Source organism: Epinephelus lanceolatus, chromosome 20 (genome assembly GCF_041903045.1).
Source record: "Epinephelus lanceolatus isolate andai-2023 chromosome 20, ASM4190304v1, whole genome shotgun sequence".
In the NCBI taxonomy this organism is placed as follows: domain Eukaryota; kingdom Metazoa; phylum Chordata; class Actinopteri; order Perciformes; family Serranidae; genus Epinephelus; species Epinephelus lanceolatus.
In genome coordinates this window covers 15,591,144-15,611,583 of record NC_135753.1, presented here as the reverse complement: position 1 = coordinate 15,611,583, position 20,440 = coordinate 15,591,144, and the positions used below count along the sequence as shown (strand labels likewise).

The following is a 20,440-nucleotide window of genomic DNA, read 5'->3' as shown; positions in this document are numbered from 1 at the left end:
TTCAAAAATTCCAAACCATCCCTTTAACATGATCACTGAGTACAAATCTAGCTTATAAAAACCACCTACAGGAAGTGGTTTACATTAACAGACAACCTGTCAATGAAACCATGACACAGAAAAGTACAGGGATAAAACATATAACTGGAACTTCCAGAGAAGCAGGAATGCCCCACTGAGTCAGATCTTCAGAATATTTCATATATCACCGTCTTATATGTTTCCTCACTACAACAGCTAAATATGAAACTGTCACGTGAAGAAGACTTCTTTGGACAGTTTAAATATGTCAAATTAAAACTGTGTATTTTCCTAATTGGCTGTTGCCTTGCTTGGAGTCCTTAATGAGACTGAAACACTCACAGAAATGTGATTCTGAGCTCATAAGGAGCATGAGAGCAGACCTCTGCAGCAACCACCTGCTCAGTCCCATAAAATGTAATGTGCACATTACAGCAGGATTGACCTCAACAGTGCAATATTCAGGTTTCTGTGCAGATTTACGTGCATTTATTTGTCTGCCCAATAATGAGTGGTTTACAGCTGGCTTTTACTCGCAATCAACATGCTACTTCCTGTACTGTATTGTCATGAATTGCTTTTACCAGAACTGTTTGCAGACAGTACAGTAGTTAATTACAGCTGAATCGTCATTGCTTGACTTCCTGTAAAGCTCTTTTACTGGTGAAACATTAGTGCACGGCTCAACTGTGCAATGCAAGGAAGATCTGCTCCTTTTTTGGTCACTCCGACAAGAGAGAAATAATGGGCTACAGTGCATCTCTTTTTACTGTGGTTAAATATTGGCTAAAATACTAAAGACACAAGTTATGTGAGGTCAGAAATGGAGAATCTAGCATACAGTTAAATGCTGCTGGGTTTGAGTTGTTTATGCCAGGATTTTTTTTCCTGTGGTTATTCCCAAGCATCTCATTTTAAGATTCAGTACAGATTTAAGGAAAGACGTGGCAAATGTCATCAGATCCCAGGGTAGTAAAAGTTATTTGAGTAAGAAAAAAGAGGAAAAATAGGCTATTTCTTCTAAAGGAGATGGACAGTTTCGTCTTTGCAGGCCTTTTGCATTCTTTGCATAATAATACCCTGTTGTCAAGGAGGGAGGAAGGAAGGAGGGAGGAAACTGTGCTGAAAGAAAGGCTTATCCAGACAGTGTGAAGTGACAGGCTCTGGATTAAGGAAACTAACGGCAGCCTGCAGGAGGGAGCAGCTCTTTCTACTTTGAGAGATCTTTGGACTTTTTTTAGTTTTTATCTTGCTGGGGATGACAGATAAATAAACTGTTGTTGGTTCGATACCAGAATCAATTTTGCGGGGGCGGTATCTATGACTCTAAAGTCTATTTTTTTCTCATGCCACGTTTGAGATCACGCCTGTGATGGGCTGAGCAAATCATCACCCTCCTCCTGCGTACTCAACAGCTGCGGCCAGACCCGAAAAGTTACCGAAGTTGTCTCCGCTTGTTTGCCGGATTGTTTTAATTTGCAGATCCCCTGTGACATCGCCTCCTTCAGCCCTCACCCAGCCTGCTGTCCGCCACCGGCCCGCCCCAGCATGCTGGACTGACGTCTGAGGAATGGCATCGGCTGTGTTTGAAGGCACGTCGCTGGTCAACATGTTTGTCCGGGACTGCTGGGTCAACGGGATCCGGAGACTCATCATCAGCCAGCGGGGGGAGGAAGAGGAGTTCTTCGAGATAAGGACAGAGTGGTCTGACAGGAACATTTTATACTTGCATCGGAGTTATTCCGATCTGGGGCGGCTGTTTAAAAGACTGCTGGAGTCCTTTCCTGAGGACAGAAGAGACCTCTCCAAGTCTCCACTGATAGAAGGTGGGTCTGATGGAAAATATGGCAGGAAGTGACGATACAACATTTAATACAGAACATCACAAGTCATATAACTGTTGCACTTTTAGGGTCAAATTCTCTGCAGGGGCGTAGCTGTAAATTATGGGGCCCTGTGCACAGGAGGTAGCTGGGGCCCCCTCAACAAATCAAGTTTATATAGCACATTTAAAAACACCAAAGTGCTGTACAAACTAAAAGAATGACAAATGTATAGCAATATAAAATGTAACAAATATCAAAACTAGTAAGAACAATTAGGCTACATAAAAAAAGATTACAAAATATTAAAACCACTACAAACAACCAAAGGCCATTGAAAACATGCACGTTTTAAGATCTGACTTAAAAGTGTCAATGGTGGGGGAGCATTTGATTGGTAACGGAAGGCTACTCCAAAGTTTTGGAGCAGCTACCGCTAAGGCACGATCTATCTTACCCCTCAGCATCGATTACGTGACAGTTAAAAGACATTGTTCGGAGGATCGAAGAGGTCGGGAGTTGTAGTAAGGGCGGAGAAGTTCAGCAATATACTTAGTTTAGTTTAGTTTATTGTTTTTCTTGAACAACAAATAAAAAATAAAAATAATAAGTAACAAAATGTCATAAAAAGCACAACGACAAATAAACAGTCTTATCCAGAAAAAAAACAACAACCACAAAATAATGTGTTCGAGAGGGAACAGGAGGAAGCAAAGAGCTTATTTAGTCCTGCCCCTTCTTCACGTTATTATATGTGATACAAATAACAAACAAAAAGAAAAATCAGAAAGATATAAAGTCCTTCATCCCTGACAAAATAATATATAATTACAACAAGAATAAATAAACAAAGTAGTAAGAAAAAAAACTGGGGTGCCAGCCCATGTATGGCTTTAAACACAAATAAAAGAACCTCAAAATCAATCCTGTATTTGATAGGTAGCCAGTGCTTAATTGTTAGGATTGGTGTAATGCTGTCTCTTTTTCTGGCACCAGTGAGCACTATCTATCTATTTATCTGCACTACTATTTTTTCTCATACTGCAACTAATGACTAAGAAACCAAAACTAGCAAATATTTGGCATTTTTGCTTGATAAAAGAATATTATTATTGTAGACTGGGTTTCTCCTGATTGACTGATAGCTCAGTACTAAAGTCTCTTCCACGTTGCCACAACATAAATGCACCTTTACACAGCAACTATCATTACAAATAATTTTTCATCCCTGACTCCAGGTTCTGCAAACCATGAATATGTTATGTTTGCGTCTTTTTATACATATCATATCAACATTTTTAAAGTGATGTTGTATATGAGCTGATTTTGTCATCTGATGGGATGGTGGATGGTGGATGGGGCGCAGACCCCTGTTTAAGATCAATAAACCACAAAAAAGGTTGTGATTTTTCGAGTCATTGCTCTTTGCAGTGGCCTTTAGGCATGAAAAACATCTGTTTTATTATTTAGATATTTTCTGAGGGTTCTTGCCTTTATTTGTTTGGGCAGTTATAGCATGAAAGGGGGGAAAGAGAGGGTGGAGGACAGGCAACAAAAGGCCCATGGGTTGGAATCAAACCCACAGCCAATACAGCCTTTGTACATGGGGTGCCTGCTGCTCTACCAAGTAGTGGGCACCCCAGTGTCTGTGTTTTTATGGAGACATTGCTACTTTTCCTGCTGGGATAGTGGCACTGAGAGTGGTTGTGTTGTTGCAGAGACATCGCTGTTTTTTTGTGCCAGGATTATGTCCCCCAAACCTTGTATTTTAAGTCAAAACATTATCTTTACCCAACCATAACCAAGTGGTTTTTGTGCATAAACATAACCACACATTAACCACAGCATTGTAAGGTAAAGTTTCAGTGTATCTGCTGAATAATAATGTGGAAATGTGACATGTCCGTAGTTTGCAGAAACCTACAATGCAACATTTTCTCTGGTGAATGGGTTGCAAGTTTTGGGCTTGTTGGACAGTTTGGGTTTTGCATATTTGGCATTAAAAGACCAGGAAAATTTCCCCTAACACTGGATTATTGCTGGAGAGGAAAACTGCTTCTGCCTGCACAGGAAAATCACTGCGAAATAATATTCTTGTTTACATTTTGGCTCAGGGACTGTAGTACAACAACTGCTGTTTTGTGCTTTTGCGAAAGTTTTTTTTCTCCCCATTTTTGTGGTTTAAAGTCAGACCCCATACTTAACCAGCTGTGTGACGTATAACTATTAAACTGAGAACCATAAGGGTATCTTATTTCCAGGCACCTAAACTTTGGATCCTATAGGTTGATGGTCCTATTAGACATCACTTGAATACAAGGTTTAATTACTAACGTTATTTGATTTATATGTTAAGGCTGCAGAATAAAAGAAAGAAAGAAAACAAAGTCAATATTTAAAAATGGTTTTTGGATAATCTGAACTAAACAAATATATTTGCGTGTTTTTGTTTGAGCAGGTTAATATTTAACAAAGTCCACTTTCAGGTGTCACATTAGCAGATCTATCACATAGCCTTGAGACCACAAGACCAACATGGTGACAGCATGTTTTTTCTCCTGGTCAATATTTCAGAGCTAAAAGGCCGTTAGCTCTGTGAGGTCTGCTTCCTCCTCTTTGTGACCTATACGTTGGATTTCCCATGGGAGAATACCAAAAGTACCAATGCTGACTTCCTTGTGGAAATTTGCTCTCTGCATCTGACGCATCATAATTCTTCAGGAGGAGGTGATGTTACTGGGCTGTTGGAGCAGCTATTATCTGGTGCTCAGGAACAAACCCCGGTTCTGCTTTGATCAAAGGCAACAGCAGATGTATTCTATCTGATGCAAGTCTGTGGTGTGGGAGTGAACCCAAACAAACACAAGGAGAGCTTTAAACTCTGCTGAGAAAAGACCAAGGCTGCGCCACACACTGTACGAGCCCAGCTGCGAAGTGACAGTTCTTGGTGCTGTCCCCCCCCCAAAAGTTAATCAAGTGATAGATACATCCTGTGTGTATGTGGCAAAAGAAATATTTAGATTTCTTCAAGTATTTTTTAGCAATAGGGCAAAATCGGACAGAAATCTGCAAATTCTGTTGTACTCAGAGCGAATGAAACATGAATTAACCATACAGAAAAAATAACTTAATTGAAATATTGATTATCTATGATAAGGTACCATGGCTTCTTCTACAGCAACGTTTTAGGCAGAGCTTTGTAGAGGGCAGCCTTTAGGCATAAGAAGCCCAAACCTGTTGCCCTCATGGTTTGGATCTTTGACACTGTGGTGCTGTGGCACTGCCAACAGGCTTGGCAGAGCTCCCAGCTTGTTCTTGTTCCTTGGCACCCCCCTTTTGTCTCTACTCACTGAGCCTATATGAATATTTTGGAAACATCCCTTTAGTGGCGACTGGAAAGCTTCGCTTCCTGCCCCTGCACTGAAATAGCTGACGAGCTTGTTGACAGCTCGCTGCTCTGCCGCTGCCAGTGCAGTCTGCAGTGCATTTTGGGAAGAGACGTGTCTGATCTCATGACTCACTTTTCACTTCTATTTTTTACTGTCTGTCACCCCTCATGTCCTGATTATGGCTCGAAGATAAATGGAGCTGTGATATCGCCGCTGAGGGAGACATCAGTGTTACTTTAGTGACTCAGGCTGGTTTGACAATTTCATGGATGGATAGAAAGCCACGGGGTTAATAACATCCCCCTAATGGCCTTTCCTTAATTCCTACCTCTGTTCAATATTTCATTTTCATCTCTTCTAACTGCAAGATTGAAAGTCGCCGTGAAAAAATGCAGCTCTGGCCTTTCTCACTCCACTTTGCTCCAGTTTCTGGCTCCCCTCATGTTTTCCTGTGTCTGTGCTGCGTCCAAGCAACAAGGAAGGCGTGCAGAGCGTTCAGACTGATGTCATGATCTGACAGAGGAGAGAGGGAGGAGTGGACTTCCCATATTTAGTCCCTGTGGTCTGTTAAAGCCCTTAACACTTACCATACATGTGACCCCAGAGTGAACGGAGACAGGAAGTGATGGCTCACATTCCTTGTGAGACAGATTTCACAAGGAATTTAGACATGCGTTGTGTCCGAAATCACTCCCTCTTACACTCATCTGCTACCACCTACATGAGAAATACTTAACAGTTTACTCTTTGACACTTATGAATCATCATTTCAGTTGATTATCATAGAGCTGGGCATTTTTTTTGTAGTGTAGTGTAGTGTAGTTGTTGAGAGAATCATGGAATACATTTATAGTACGTACTTAAAGGATGTTGTAACGATTTAATGGTCACTTAACATTCTTGGCTCTGATTTGCTGACAGGCGTCTAAATTAGTGCCGGTATTAAAGGAATAATTTGATATTTTTGTAAATTTACTTTTTGTGCTTTCTTGCTGAAAGTTAAATGAAAAAACTGAAACCACTTTCACATCACGCTGTTAAATATGAAGCTACTGCCAGCAGCTGGTTAGCTTAGCTTAGCATAAAGACTGGAAACAGGGGGAAACAGTTAGCCTGGCTCTGCCTGGAAGTAACAAAATACATTTACCAGCATCTCTAAAGCTCACCAGTGTACTTGTTATCCTTAACACTCCAGAAGCTTACTGTGCCTGGCCAAGAAATAGTCTGTCAAATAAACTTCTGTAAAACTGCAACATGGCATTTTTACACAGTTTTAGTACGGTTTTATGCTAAGGTCAGCTAACTGACTGCTGGCTATAGCCTTACAGTGAACTAAGGGCCCTGATAAACCAAGCTGGGGGTCAGCAGTTGGTTTTTCGTCCAATTCATCATGTTGAATCAGCATGGGAGAAAGCTGAGCCTGTCATTTAGTGAAAACACTCTGATTGGAAATTTAGATCAGCATATGACAAGAGGAACAGAAGTGAGGAAAGCAAACAAATGACTAAGGTCAAGAGGGCATATGATCAAAACAAACTTGTTATATTAGGTAAGGATTTTTTTTTTTTTATCCGTAGAGCTCTTTAGCAGAAATGGTCTGTAATTGTTTGTGCTCTTGTTCACTAGAGCATGGTAAATATCCTTTGCTCTTTAATCATTGGTTAATGTTGTTAATGTGCAAAGTGGCTAACTAGCATTTTGAATCCATCCTGTTGGCAAATTCGCATTTCCTAGCAAATTTCCTACCTGCCCTACTCTGCTTTACTCTACTTGGGATTGGCTCACCTTGACATACCTAAGTGCTATATAAGAAGCAGCAGGACTTGCTTGAGTTTTTTGAAGACGTATCACCTCTTATCCAAAAGACTTCTTCAGTTCTGAAGCCGACAAGATAGTCAAACCTGCCTATCTAGAGGAAATAAAAGTCGTAACAAGGTTTCCGTGGGTGAATCTGCGGAGGGATGATTCAGTTCTGAAGAAGCTTCTCGGGTGAGAGGTGAAATGTCTTCAAGAAACTCAAGTCCAGTTGCCTACGAATTAGCACCTAGGATTACCATGACCTGGATGACTGAGATATTCATTAACATTACCCCGACATTCTTATCCTAACCCTAACCAACCCAACCAATGGAGGCAATGAGTACTAGCCACTAAGAGGGAGAGTATGGCAGGTCGTTTCTTCACTATCCTAGAAAATGCACATTTGCGTCCTGTCAGTCTTCTGGTTTCCCCTTTTTAGTTATGAATACATCCTACCTCCACCTGCTGGTATGGAGAGTTATTTCCTCTCACACAGGTGCAGAACGTACATGCTAGTTGCCTGATGGCTGTCGTCTTTGTGGTGTGTTCAAGTGCAACTCTTTGGTTGAGATACAAGCCAAGTGAGGTGACGCAACAGTCGGCCTTTGTTGCCACTAGTTCTTTGATGTTGGTTTGGTGTGTCTGATGGACAAATATGAGAGTGGTATCAATCTTCTCCTGTAACTCTCGGTCAGAAAGTGAATACCATATATTTCCAAATAGTCACCCGGTGGCAAATAGCCACCGGGGGTTTGACCCCATTTTGTGTATTAAACGCTGGTCCGATTAAACGCCTGGGCGATTATTTCCTCATTCATTGCCTCATGGCTGTCCCTCTCTGAGGGACTGTTTGCGCTTTTACGCACGGGTCGGTGGTGAAGTGGTGCACATGACTCATGCTACGGACGGACGGATAGAAAGCCCCGTATCTAAAACAGGTAATACATCTGGCTACATCTTTCCCACATCAAATATCCGTGATCGCCTTGACCCGCGTGCGTAAAAGCGCACACAATTCCGTGTCCTCTCACTGCGGATGCTGTGATTTGATGGCCCGGTACTCATTGTAGCCCACTCTGATAAGACCCAATAATAAAAATAATAAGTTACTGTGGACCTATATGCCATGCCTTTTAATAAAATTACCAGAAGAGTTCGCTGAAAAACAGGTAATGTCAGCCTGAATTACTCGCATGCGTCCCCGGTGAAAATCGCTGACATGCATGGGGAATACAGCTTCTACAGGCTCGCCATAGCTTACTGTCAGGACTCAGGGACCAGAATTCGGGATGGCGGACCGTCGGAATGGCGATATTTCGGTGTGGTGGCCTGTAACCGTTGGTTAAATGGCCCATTCGGTTGGTATTCGGATAACTGGGGCTTTACTGGTATAATGCAATAGCACCACCCAGTGGTGAAATCCGTGTACACGAAAAAAATGACCCACTCTAAAGGTTTAGAGATTTTTGTACACGAACTCACCCCTACATTATACAGTATTTTTGCACTAAAAACATACTGGACAGGAACTGTAACCACATAACGGGTCGGTGCAAAAAAAAAAAAGCCTTGAGCAAATAGCCGCCTGGTTCTTTTAAACGCCTGGGGTCAAAATCGATTTTGTGAAATAAACGTCCGGGCTACTATTTGGAAAAATACGTTATTCGTATTTCCGAAAATATCAAACTATTCCTTAAAATTCAAGGTAAGGCCAGCGACAGTGAGACTCAGTTTAAGCACTTAGTGTTGTTTGTGTAACCAATAAAAAATAAATAATCAAGCAACTGCTTAGTGAGAATGATGCAAACTTAATTTTAAACATGTAATGTTTGTTGTCTAAGTGAACAACTATAATTTGATTACTTTTGACAGTTTTGGGATGTGACAATGGTAATATTGCATTTAATTTACTGTTAGAACAGAGAAACTTAAAATAAAATGTCATTAAGAAGTGATTTTAGACACACAACCACAGACTAGACTGGTGCTTGTATAGACGGGACACAAGAAACGTATAACACAGCCTGACCTTCTCATGGATACTTACTGATGTTTGTTGACTGAGGTGTCCAAAAATAACATGTTGACAAAACTGTGGAGCGTTAGTGGTTAGATGATGTGTTGACATGTGCTTATCAGATCAACGCAGACGGTAGAACTAGCTGGTGCTTACAACATCTGATGACTGTTTAGATACTGTGTTTGAGGATGACTCCGGCTCAGTCGAGTTCCTGTTGTGCGTCTACGTCTACTCTGTTATTTCAGCTAATAGATGAAGTCTCTTGTCAACACAGCATGCTGTCACAGAACCAACAGACGGATTACTTGAGTGTGCAATTACAGAAATTATGAGGCGGGTGCAAACAATAAAATTTCATATGCTGTACATTATTGTCGTTACATTTTACAAACTTGTTGCACTAAGCAGATAAACGCTGCCACTTAAGCTGATCTTCCAAAGAAGATAATCAAGAATTAAAGCCTTAAAGAATCAACCAAATGGGGCTGAATGAATAATCTCAGAAAGAAGAGCCAGGAAGCCCACACAGGAAATAGACTGTCACAGGAAATTGGAGGAAATAAACTTCGGGACCCTGGTAGGAAAAAAACATTTTGTGTCAATGTCTTTTAAAGAAGACAACCTGTAATTGTCATAAACATGGCAAATCTGAGATCAAATATACACCAATTAATATTTAAAAGTTCTTGAGTAGATGAAGCTCAGTGTGCTGTTTTTATTTCTTCCCTGTGCCTGTGTGGATTTTTACTGATTTTTGGCTGCCACAGTGGGAGGAGAGGTGCAGTAGGAGGGGCGTCACTGTCAAACTAGTGGTGCACTGCAATTTTGGTGTCAGGATTGATTGCATTTTGTGACGCCCTCCTGCAAGTCAGCAGGGCACACCCGAGTTTTGTGCCTTTTCTTACACTCTAATTGATCGCTGCGACCCACATTAACCTCCCCAAAATCACACAGACCTCTTTTATTCCTTGTTTTGTCTTTATTATGTATTCCTCAACACGTAGGCGTGTCTAATTGCACAGAATTAGACATAGTTGTGTTCTGATTATGGCAGTGATGCTAGGAACGCACAGTAAACATCAATACCTGTCATCCACAACAGCTTGCTCATATGTAAGTCTTTCAGCCGATTAATATCCTTCATACCCTTCTAATGGCTGCAGGTATGTGTTGAATCTGCTGACTCTAATTGGAGAGGCGTGCATCATCCAACCGCGGCTGCACACACCAGATCCGCTGTGGTTAGCGCGATTAATTCTTACGCAACAAACACCAAGCTGTTGCAGAAATAACCACACATACTTCTCTTTTGCACATCAAACAGGCCAGTTATATCTCACACAGCCTGCTGGTTTATACAGCAAAAATAATCCCATTACCCTGTATATAATTTAATTTGAATGCATCACAGTGGTATTTATAAATTCAAATGTGGCTTTTGTCTGGATTTCCATTCAAAATAAAGTCCTCCTCACACAAAACATAGTGACCTCTGAACTTAAAATATGTCCAGAAATGAAATAAATAAAAAGAGACATCATCTGTTTACGGCAGGATATTTGGGCTACTAAATATTCTGTGTGTCCCAAGTTTCCCCTCAGGACAGGTTCCTCTAGACTTTCCACTCCATGACCAAAGTATCAGTTTGTTATGGCGGAGATAACAGCTTTTTAAAGAGGATCGGAGGACTTGTGATGATTTTTACCAGTCCCTAACACACCCTCTGATAACAAATGACAATACATTCTTCCTAATCCCACCCTGTTTCCATGTGCACCCTGTGTGCGCTGTGTGCTGGCACCTAATAGATAATGTGCACTTGACTCATAGCATTAGCATGGACATGGCAGGACATAAACTTTCTGAATCTGTTTACAAAGACAGCAGCTAACAAGACTGGGTGTGGTTTAAACTCTCTGTGGTGAAGTTATCATCCAGGCTTTGTTTCCGGTTGAGATGTTAACTGCTGGTAATTCTACAAATCATCCATTTCACAAAATGGCATGCACTGTAACAAGAAGATTGGAGTTTTCTTGTTTATTTCCTGACTGTAGCTACATGAAAACAGTCGACCCCACTATGATGCATTCACTATTTGCTGAAATTGTCATTATATACACGCAGTATTTGAGACAAACAATATGACAAACATCACCTCTGCCCCCTTTTAGTGCTTCTAATGGCATTTGCAACAATCCACCATGTGTGCACAAAAACAACCAATGAGTTTTGTGACCTGGCTGCCATGGCTGGAGCAAATTGTCTCGTTTTACAGCTAAACAGTACACTAAAATATGTTTATGAAAACATGTGAGGTGAGAAATAGGCAATGTAGTAACAGAATCGTGATTCATATTTGATCAGTGCTGCCTAATTTGAGAGTTTCCGCAGTTTATGAGCAGTGATTGGCATGATTACCAGCTGTGTTAGAGACTTCTCTGCTCTGATTGGTAGTTTTCCAACAGAGTGCGGTAGTTTTCAGCACATGTCATTAGTAGCAGTACTAGTTGTGGCCATACACTGTATAAACAAGAAGGATTACGTGACAGCTACCCAAAATGTAGCAAAAACATCTTGATCGGTCCCTGGTGTCTGGCTGTCTTGGTCATAAAGGTCAAATAGATGTTTCCCAAATATGCTTTCATGCTGTCATTTTAGACAGCTGTGTATTCCAGTGGATGTGCTCTTGATCAAGGGCGCTGCTCGCGATTAGTTGGATAGCGTGAACTCAGTACCTTGGAGAACGCTACTGCGCAGACTTTGGCTCCAAATAATGTCACCAGCACAAAATGGTGGCAGCTGTATCTGAGATATTTTGGCTTCATTTTTGTACAGTGGGAGGAAGTGATGACGTGTTGTCCATCTTTATTTACAGTCATATAAGGAGGAGGAGGAACATGATTTTTCTCACGTACTATCTGTCTCATGTGATACTGTGTGGATGTAGTGACAGTTTCAGCAAATATGAAGTTGTTTTGATAAAAGTCAACAACTGTAGCTTTACCTATGTTTACAATATTAAATATCGGCTCTAAACTCTCAAAGGACCTTAAACTGCCTAAAGACTCGACTCACAGCTGGTTGGTTATGAGAAAACAACACAATATATCAGTATACGCCTGAAACATGGATGATCTGCACATGTACAGAAAAAAAACTGGCAAACAGGTCTTAAAGGGACTTTAAACAACAGAACATGATCCTGAGGCAGTGTGAGCTTCAGACTGGGTGGGAGTCTCACTTGGTTCCTAGTGATGATTTAACTGCCCAATCACTCTTCACATCCCCCTGGGTATGATGTCATCACGGCTGGCCATTATAAATGGATGAGACTGTGACTGTGCACAGTGTTGCTGTAGGCTCTCTCTTACTCAGTGCTTCCATGTGACAGTAACCGTTGTGTGACTACATCTTGTCTGTAGCACTTACATCAGACAGAGAGTCATCAGTGTGGCTGCAGTCTTCATCGTTATTCCCCTCACCACATCCCTTTGTCAGCATGGCCGTAAATGATGCTCTGCTGACTGCTCGTTCGCATGGGCGGCAGCCTTGTGCTGCTGAAAGTGCTGATGGTACACTCCCACTGCTTCTTAAATTGCATTCCTAGTGTTATGCAGGATTATCGTGTTATTGTGTCGCTTTTCTCTCGACCACTGTTATTACTTTGCTCTGCTATTACTGCTATCGTACAAAACTTTGCAATTACAGTGGGAGTTTTACAGCGTCGCACTGTGTTCTTGTTCTAAAGACAATAACAGCAGTCTATTTTTTCCCTCCTCCTATTCTGGGTAAATATCAGGATGTATTGTTAATAAAAAGGTTAATGTTTTAAACAGACTACTGCCTTTTCACTTGCATTTGTGGCAACCCTTTTCAAGATGAGGGATAAATTCAGACCTGTCTGGCTTTTTGTATGGACAAATAACAGCCTGGTGGTGGTAAAGGTCAAAGCAGCTGCCCTTTTTTTAATCGCACAGGCACAGAAATAGTTGCACTTCACATTCTGATAGTGGGGTTTCTTTGTACATAAGACTCTTTAGGTCAGACTTGATTGTTATAAATATTTTATGATATTTTTATGCCATTCTGTAGGCTGTAGTGATTTATACTTTTGGACTGGATTGTGTTGATGTTGGTTTTAGGGGTTGGAAAAAAAAGCAGACACTGACACTGTAACAACAAATTCTGAAGTTTAGAGGCTTCACACAAAGACAGGATTAATTGCAAAGCTATTATACTGAATTACATTAGATTGTGCAATTACATAAAATAAACTTTTAAAGGGTACCTTTGGTATTTTTCAACCCGCACCCTATGTGTGTTTTGTGTCCAGTATTGAGAGAGACAGAGAGACAAAACAGGCTGCACTGAAACCACCACGGGTATTTGTGCACCATCAATTTACATCCACCAAAAGAGCTTGTTTTTGCCAGTGACAGCTCACATTGTTATTCCAAGTGTCAGACAACATTAGGGAAAGGATCCCCACAGAGACAGACCTCTCTGTGAAAGAGTAAGATCCTTTTTGTTTGAACAGAAACAGCCCCGAAATCACCATCGCCAAACCCACCAGGCTCCTTTTGAGTAAGCAGTGATTTTGTCATCGTAAAACACATTTCATTCAAAGGCGACAGAAACAAAATGAACTTCACAAAAGTGGTCTTGGTTCATCTTTTGACTGTTCCAACAATCACCAACTCTGGTTTGGTTGAAATAAACCCTTAATTCACCCAGTTAGATGTAAAAATATATTGGCTATATACATGCTTAAATTACTATTTATTTAAATGGAGTCTGTTGTGAGTGGGGGTCACAACTTTGGGGCTGTTTCTGATCAAACAAAAAGGATCTTACTCTTTAACGAAAAGATCCATCTCTGTAGAGATCCTTTCCATAAGTTGTCAGACACTTAGAATAACAATCTGAACCTCTCAGTGGCAATAACAAGCACTTTACATGGACATACATTGACAATGCACAATTGCTCCAAGTGGTTACATTTCAGCCTGATTTGTGACCACCAGTGAAGCCCTCCTGCTCAGCACTGGAACAATTTCAAAAATGTTTGTCTTTATTCATCACTTAGACACAAAAATGGGAAAATAGGGTCCAAGTTAAAAAATACCTAAGGTACCCTTTAATTTTGTGTATTTTGGAATTTCTTTTTGAATGCTCACACAAGAGCTGATGATTTCAAATGTTCATATTTGTTTATTTCAGGGCTGGTGAAAATCAAAGAGGCAAACGACATTGAGGAGAAACTGAACGAGGTGGAAAGACTACTGAAGAATGCCATCAACATGCCGTGCAAGGTTGGTCGCTCAATCATAAACCTAGATAATATTATTACTTTATTAGCACGTTTACTGTGCGTGAGAAGATTTTCATAATACCTCTTGTTTGAGGGTAAAAGGTAGATGTTTTGAACTTTACAACTATGTAGACTGGACTGATAAAACCTGACTCCACAGTATTCCAGGTCAGAGGTGATGTTGACTTTCTTTGAGAGATCGCCGCTGGATCAGGTGCTGAGGAATGACAAAGTCCACAGAATCCAGCCGTGCTTTCAAAGTCCAATAAAGATATCAGGTATGGATTGGTAATTATTTTGTAATACAAAGATGAAGTCACTGTTGACTCATGTCATGATGACTTAACAGGTTCTCTGTGCCTTTTTAGAAATCATGCGGTCCAATGGATTCTGTCTGGCCAATACAGAAACCATTGTATTTGATCACAGTCTCCCTGAAGAAAAAGAGAGACCCTCATCCACTGACTCTGTGGAGCATACGTGAGTATTAAGACCACTCCTCAGTATTTTTGTCTGTGTCTTGCCCCAGTCTTTGTCATATCAGCTTTTTTATAGACACTTTCTAAGACCGTAAGCAATAATTTAAAAAAATCTTGCCATGAGACTGATTAAAACCTGCAGTGCAACACAAATTACCTGCATGTTTTCCCACACATATTAGGGTTTCTATTTTTGCTCTGAGTGCACAGTGTACAAGTGTCTTGATGACTGTGGGAGTCCTTGAATGTGACCCAACCCTAAGACCCTCCACCCGCACAGGAAGTGTGTCTGTGCACCTCTTCCTTCCCTGGGTGTGTGGAGGAAGCAAAAGAGGAACACATTCCTCTTGGTGCTTCACACAAAATATGACTTTCCTTGACTCTTTAATAGCTGATATTTTTATGTGTGCAGTGATCATGTCTGTCTTGGTTAATTTGATCACTAAAAGCGGATGATTGTTATAGCAGATTTTTTTCTTTTTGGTTATTTCTCGTGCAGATTACCATGTTATTGACATTTGTATATTTAACACATGAATATAATGTAAGGCTGGTATCCCAGACTTGTGCTTTGTGTTTAATTGGAGCTAAGTCTGGTCCAACATACTGCTAGCCTCTAGAAATCAGCAAATACACTATAATTGTGTGCATCAAGTGCATAGGACACTCAGAAAGCTTTGTTCAATGAAAATAATTGCTGACTCTGTGTTCTAGAGAGGCTGTTGGTACTTATTTTCATACATTTTGGGAATGTGCTCCAGTGGATAGATTCTGAGAAATGGTTGCCTCTAACCTCTCTGATATATTAGAGATAATTGTGCGTCACTCACCTGTTACACTGCTGTAAATGATCTGTCTAAGCTGGATATGACTGATCAAAAAGAAAGCATTATTAGCCGGGCTTACAGCAGCAAACACATGGCTTGCTACATGCTTGAAGCCACCCCATTAAGTCTCTTTTCAAGTCTAAGTTCCAACGTACATAGGTATTGTGTACTTAGAGTTATCAACAGCCTGTGTACATGGGGCAAAGGAATCAACAATAGAGATGTCGAGCAAAGTCTCTTTGAAACTTAAAAGCCCTTTAGAATCAATATTTTGTCAGGAGTCAGTGGTCGATACATTTTCTTCCAGGATAGTGCCATGAAAAACAGCTGGGGATTTTTTCAGAAACATTGCTGAGTTTTGTGGTTTTTGTGCCTAAACCTAACCACACGTTAACCATAGTGTGGTTAATAATGTACAAATGTGACCTTTTCCGTGGTTTGCCTAACATACAATGCCAACATCTTTTCTGGCGGTTTTTCACATGAGTTTGGGGTGGTCCTTAAAATGAGACTGTCCTTTTTGTTTTGTTTTTTTGTTTTTTTGTCCTTCTTATTACTACTATTTTTTTCTTGTAGACGTTGATTTTGTGCAGTGTTGTGACCCATTTTGAGTTTTCCATTGCTACATGATGTACAATAAATGTCATTTAAAAAAAAAGTTGATCACCATAAAAAAGAATATGAAGTACTGAAACAAACGGCTTCTCTACTTACTTAATGTTATTGACTGTTACAAATTACAGTGCCGTACTTTCACTGCAAGGGCATTCAATGGCTGGTCATTATCAGTCTGCTTGATGATGGCAGCTTCAGCCACTTTGCTAGTATGCATTTGTTTTCTGTCTCCATCAGTTAGCGTAGTTTTAGATAGTTTTTCCATGTGTCAAGACCCAAAATGAACTCTGTCAGCAGACTACTTGATCACTATGAGCACATTATTTAAACAGCATTTGTACAGATTCTGTCCCAAGCTTTTGATGCATGTAAGCGGTTGATCACTATAAGAGGTTTCCACTCTACCAGCAGATAAAGTGTTTATGGGTTGATGTCGACAATTACCACAGGGTCTTAAATCAAATGCATCACACATCCTGTCCTTGGAGTAATGTGTCTTTCTTTCTGTTGCCAGGTATGAGGATGGAACAGAGTTTCTGCCATTGGAAACAGACGTGTGTGATGAGGAAACAGAAGCATATGTCACCAACCTTTCCTACTACCATCTGGTCCCATTTGAAACTGACATCCTGGAATGAGAGACTGATGCCTGTTGATGGACATCTGATGCTGTCGTTGAGGAAATGGAACCTAGCTATGCAACACTGCAAATAGCTGCTCCAAGTGAATGCTGCTTATCCTTGCATACTCTAGAGCTGCTTCTCGCCCATTTTGGAGTTGGTGCAGATGGACAGTGTGCACCAAAGTATTGGAAGAACAGCAGGACCACTTCGCCTTCAGGCAGTGTCACCAGTGTGCCTCATTCAGAGCCTTACTTGAGTGTGTCAAGAAGAAACATGACAGGATTGTGTGTATGCTGGCCACAAAGGGCTTTCAGGTGTTGTAACACAACCTGTGGAAGCAACAGTGGAGCTCCTTTGGTCCTGCAGCAGATGCAAACAGCTGGAGAGGTTTCAAATACGCAGCTTGACCACTTCAAAAGAATTTATCAAAGACATCATTGTCTGTGGTGTGGAGTGTGGAGTGTGAGTGCAACCAGCAGGGAGAGGGCCACTCATTGGCCTAAATTTGGAGGTGAATTTACAGTATTGGACCTTTCACTGTCACTTAGAAACGTAGCTGAATCAACCAGCACTCTTTATTTTTCTACCTGAGTTGTTTATCTTTCGCATTTATGCTCCATAAATTTGCCAGGAGAAATGTGACGTTTCTGCAAAGCTTATTTTCTTCACATTTAAACCTGCTCCCTGAAGTGTTACCCACAGTGTTGCCACTCTGGTGTTGTATTCCTTTGGGAACACAGGAAACTGTCATGAAGCTTTTTGTATGATATTTGTTTATGGTGCAATTTCCACTAGCGTTTTTCTTTGTAAAATACCAGTTTGACACTCATAGGATGATTCCTGTTTTGTTGCTGTGACATGCAGATGTTCTTTGGCATGAGAGTACTCTGAGATCCAAGTGAAACTGGACTGAACGGATACAACGTGTGAAGTTTAGCCAACACTAAAGATAAATGAAAAGGAGTCATTGGAGCAAATTTTGTCCAAAGTCTTCCTGTTTAAGCATTAAACAAAATCTTTATAGTAAATGAGAAAAACAAAGCTTTTATGCTAATAGACTCGAACCATGCAGTATCTTATGTAAGTGTCTGTTTCACTTGGTTCTTGGTTTACTGTCAAATCAAAGAATATTAAAGAAATATGAAGTGTCATTAAAGTTTTGTTACAACTTTCCAAAGTGAGAACTTAAAGGAATACTTAACCCCTTAAATGACCTTTTGTTTATCAGCTACTCACCCCCTGTTATGTTGAATTTGTGAAGAAAATTGTATTTTTCTTGCATGCCTCCATGGTGAACAAAGAATATAAAAAGAGAGAAAATTCTTGATGAATTGAAGTCATAGGGGGCCACATTTAATAACAGCACAACTATATCAAAATATCTGTTTAAAAATTCTCTTACAACTTGTGCAGTGTAATGCAAGTCTCATTTATCCAGTATGCTCAGTATTTCTTAAACAGACAGCCCTTAACGACAGGGAACTGAACGGAACTTATCTATGCTGTCTTCAGTGCCAGACTCCACTGACATAACCAGTAATTTTACCTCGCACAACACAGGAGCTGCTGGTCTACTGCTGCCTCCATCAGTTAGTTAGTTAGTGTTATTGTGAGACTTTGGTGTTTTAAAGGGTTATTCAGGATTCACCAATGTCACAAAATAACAAACAAACTACAGACTTAGGCAGCAGCAGAACAGCAACTCCTGTGTTCAGTGAGGTAAAATTACTGGATTTGTCAATGGAGTCTGGCTTGGTACTCCAAGGGAAGTATGAATGAGACTGCATGAGTTGTGCGAGCATTTGTAAACGGATGTTTTGATACAGTTTTGCTGTTAAAAGCGGCGGACCCCTATGACTTCACTTCGTCAAGAATTCTCCCCATTTTTGGATTCTTCATTCACCATGAAGGCATGTGAGACAAACAAAGTTTAATTCATGATTTCATCCTAACACGAGGTGAGTAATTGATGAACAAATGGTCAGTTGGGGGTGAAGTATTCCTTTAATGCTGCCTTTTTAGACGTTGGTGAGAATTTTTTTATATGAAGTTGTTTCTCTGTAATAAAGTAGAATGTAATATGTGTTTGTAACATAGCTTGTAACGTTGCTTATTTTATGTTTATAAAGAAATAATTAGATATATGAGAGCGGAGAATGAGTGTTGCCGTTTTGTGGAATCATCTCACTGCTGTTGTTGCCACGTGATGACGAGTGATAAAATGGGGCAAAGAAAGCTTTGTTTTATGGGTCACTTGAGGTCATATCTGACCCGTTCTGTAAGAAGACGTGTGGGTTCAGTCAGACAGCTGAATGTGGGAGTCTGCAGCTTGGCCTGCGACAGGAGAACAAGTCCTCTCTTTATCTTAAGAAGACAAACGACCTTGCTGTATTAAAACTTTCTATAGAAAGAGTTGTGTGAAATAATCAAACACTTGGTTAAAATTCATGCCTTTTGTATGTTTTATGGGCTGCTTTCACCTCTCGTAGCACCTCTTATGAATCTGTGGAACACATTGCAGCATTACATATGGCAAAAAAAGTTATGTTTGTGTAGGATTAACTGTAAGTAAATCCATCTGTATTCATTGTTTTGACAGTGTTGTCAGTGCAGAAGTCATTGTGGCCTTACAATGTGGGCTAACAGCTTGTGTCCACTTTCCTGCCCCTCCAAATACAAAAGGCATTCAGTCCTCACAAACTTGGCACATGGGGCTTCAACAGGACGGTCCTCCACATGAGTCTATTTAGTAACACAGTCATGATCACCATTCACCCCATGAGAAAGTACAGCTCTTTCTCACGGTGTGAAACTATTTCATGCTTCTTTTTGCTTTTCTCTTTTCTCCAAGAATGACGTCTTGAAATGAAGGATAGTCTTTGGACATAAAAGTTTCAGTTGGGAAAAAGCATACATTATGGTAATGATTAATATGACTCAATAAAAAGAAACTGTCTGATTTAAATTTTCATGCCAGGGTCAAATTCTCTCTCTTTCAAGGACCTGCATTACATTTATTAAATGGTGTAAGAGTTCATATTTAAAGATCAAATATCTGTTAAGATGTCCGTCTATCTTAAGACCCTTCGCAGGCCGGGTAATGCATTATAAATATTCTGCCACAGTCTATGTGATGTTATGACTAAAATGGTACTCAGCTGATCTATGAAACATATCAGTATGCCCACCATGCCAGCCAGCATTGTGAGGACTCGGAGGAGAAAGTAACAGTTAATATGAAAATAATATAACACAAAATAATTTATTTATTTTGTAACTCTTGCCACGCTCTGTGAAGCTAACCATTCTATGCCTTGTGATTTCATTTTTATGTGTGACATGAGATCCTTCTGTGTGTAAATATGTCAAAAGGATTGAATGAAGATAATCTTAATTATAACCTTTGGAAAATGAATTTATGTGGTAACATGTTTGATAACTTTAAAGCTACTCAGACAGTATTAGATACAAATTATTATTCTCAAAGCTTCTGAAAATAAATATGTTTTCAATAAAAGAAATGTTCATGCGA

At 40.3% G+C, this 20,440-nt stretch overlaps 1 protein-coding gene across 1 annotated transcript; it reads left to right on the top strand.

Annotated features, from left to right (window-relative positions):
* Window positions 1-1,143: 1,143 nt before the first annotated feature.
* On the top strand, window positions 1,144-20,440 carry pxdc1b (PX domain containing 1b). The gene is made up of 5 exons (XM_033639404.2): window positions 1,144-1,847; window positions 14,274-14,365; window positions 14,525-14,642; window positions 14,733-14,844; window positions 16,800-20,440. The coding sequence occupies exons 1-5, from the start codon at window positions 1,592-1,594 to the stop codon at window positions 16,921-16,923; spliced, it is 702 nt and encodes a 233-aa protein (XP_033495295.1). The 5' UTR covers window positions 1,144-1,591; the 3' UTR covers window positions 16,924-20,440.

Excerpts from the sequence above, each read along its gene's own strand:
- pxdc1b (XM_033639404.2), top strand. The coding sequence starts at position 1,592 with ATGGCATCGGCTGTGTTTGAAGGCACGTCGCTGGTCAACATGTTTGTC. Across the intron at positions 1,848-14,273 it reads CAAGTCTCCACTGATAGAAG|GGCTGGTGAAAATCAAAGAG; the intron begins GTGGGTCTGATG and ends TGTTTATTTCAG. Across the intron at positions 14,366-14,524 it reads CCATCAACATGCCGTGCAAG|TATTCCAGGTCAGAGGTGAT; the intron begins GTTGGTCGCTCA and ends CTGACTCCACAG.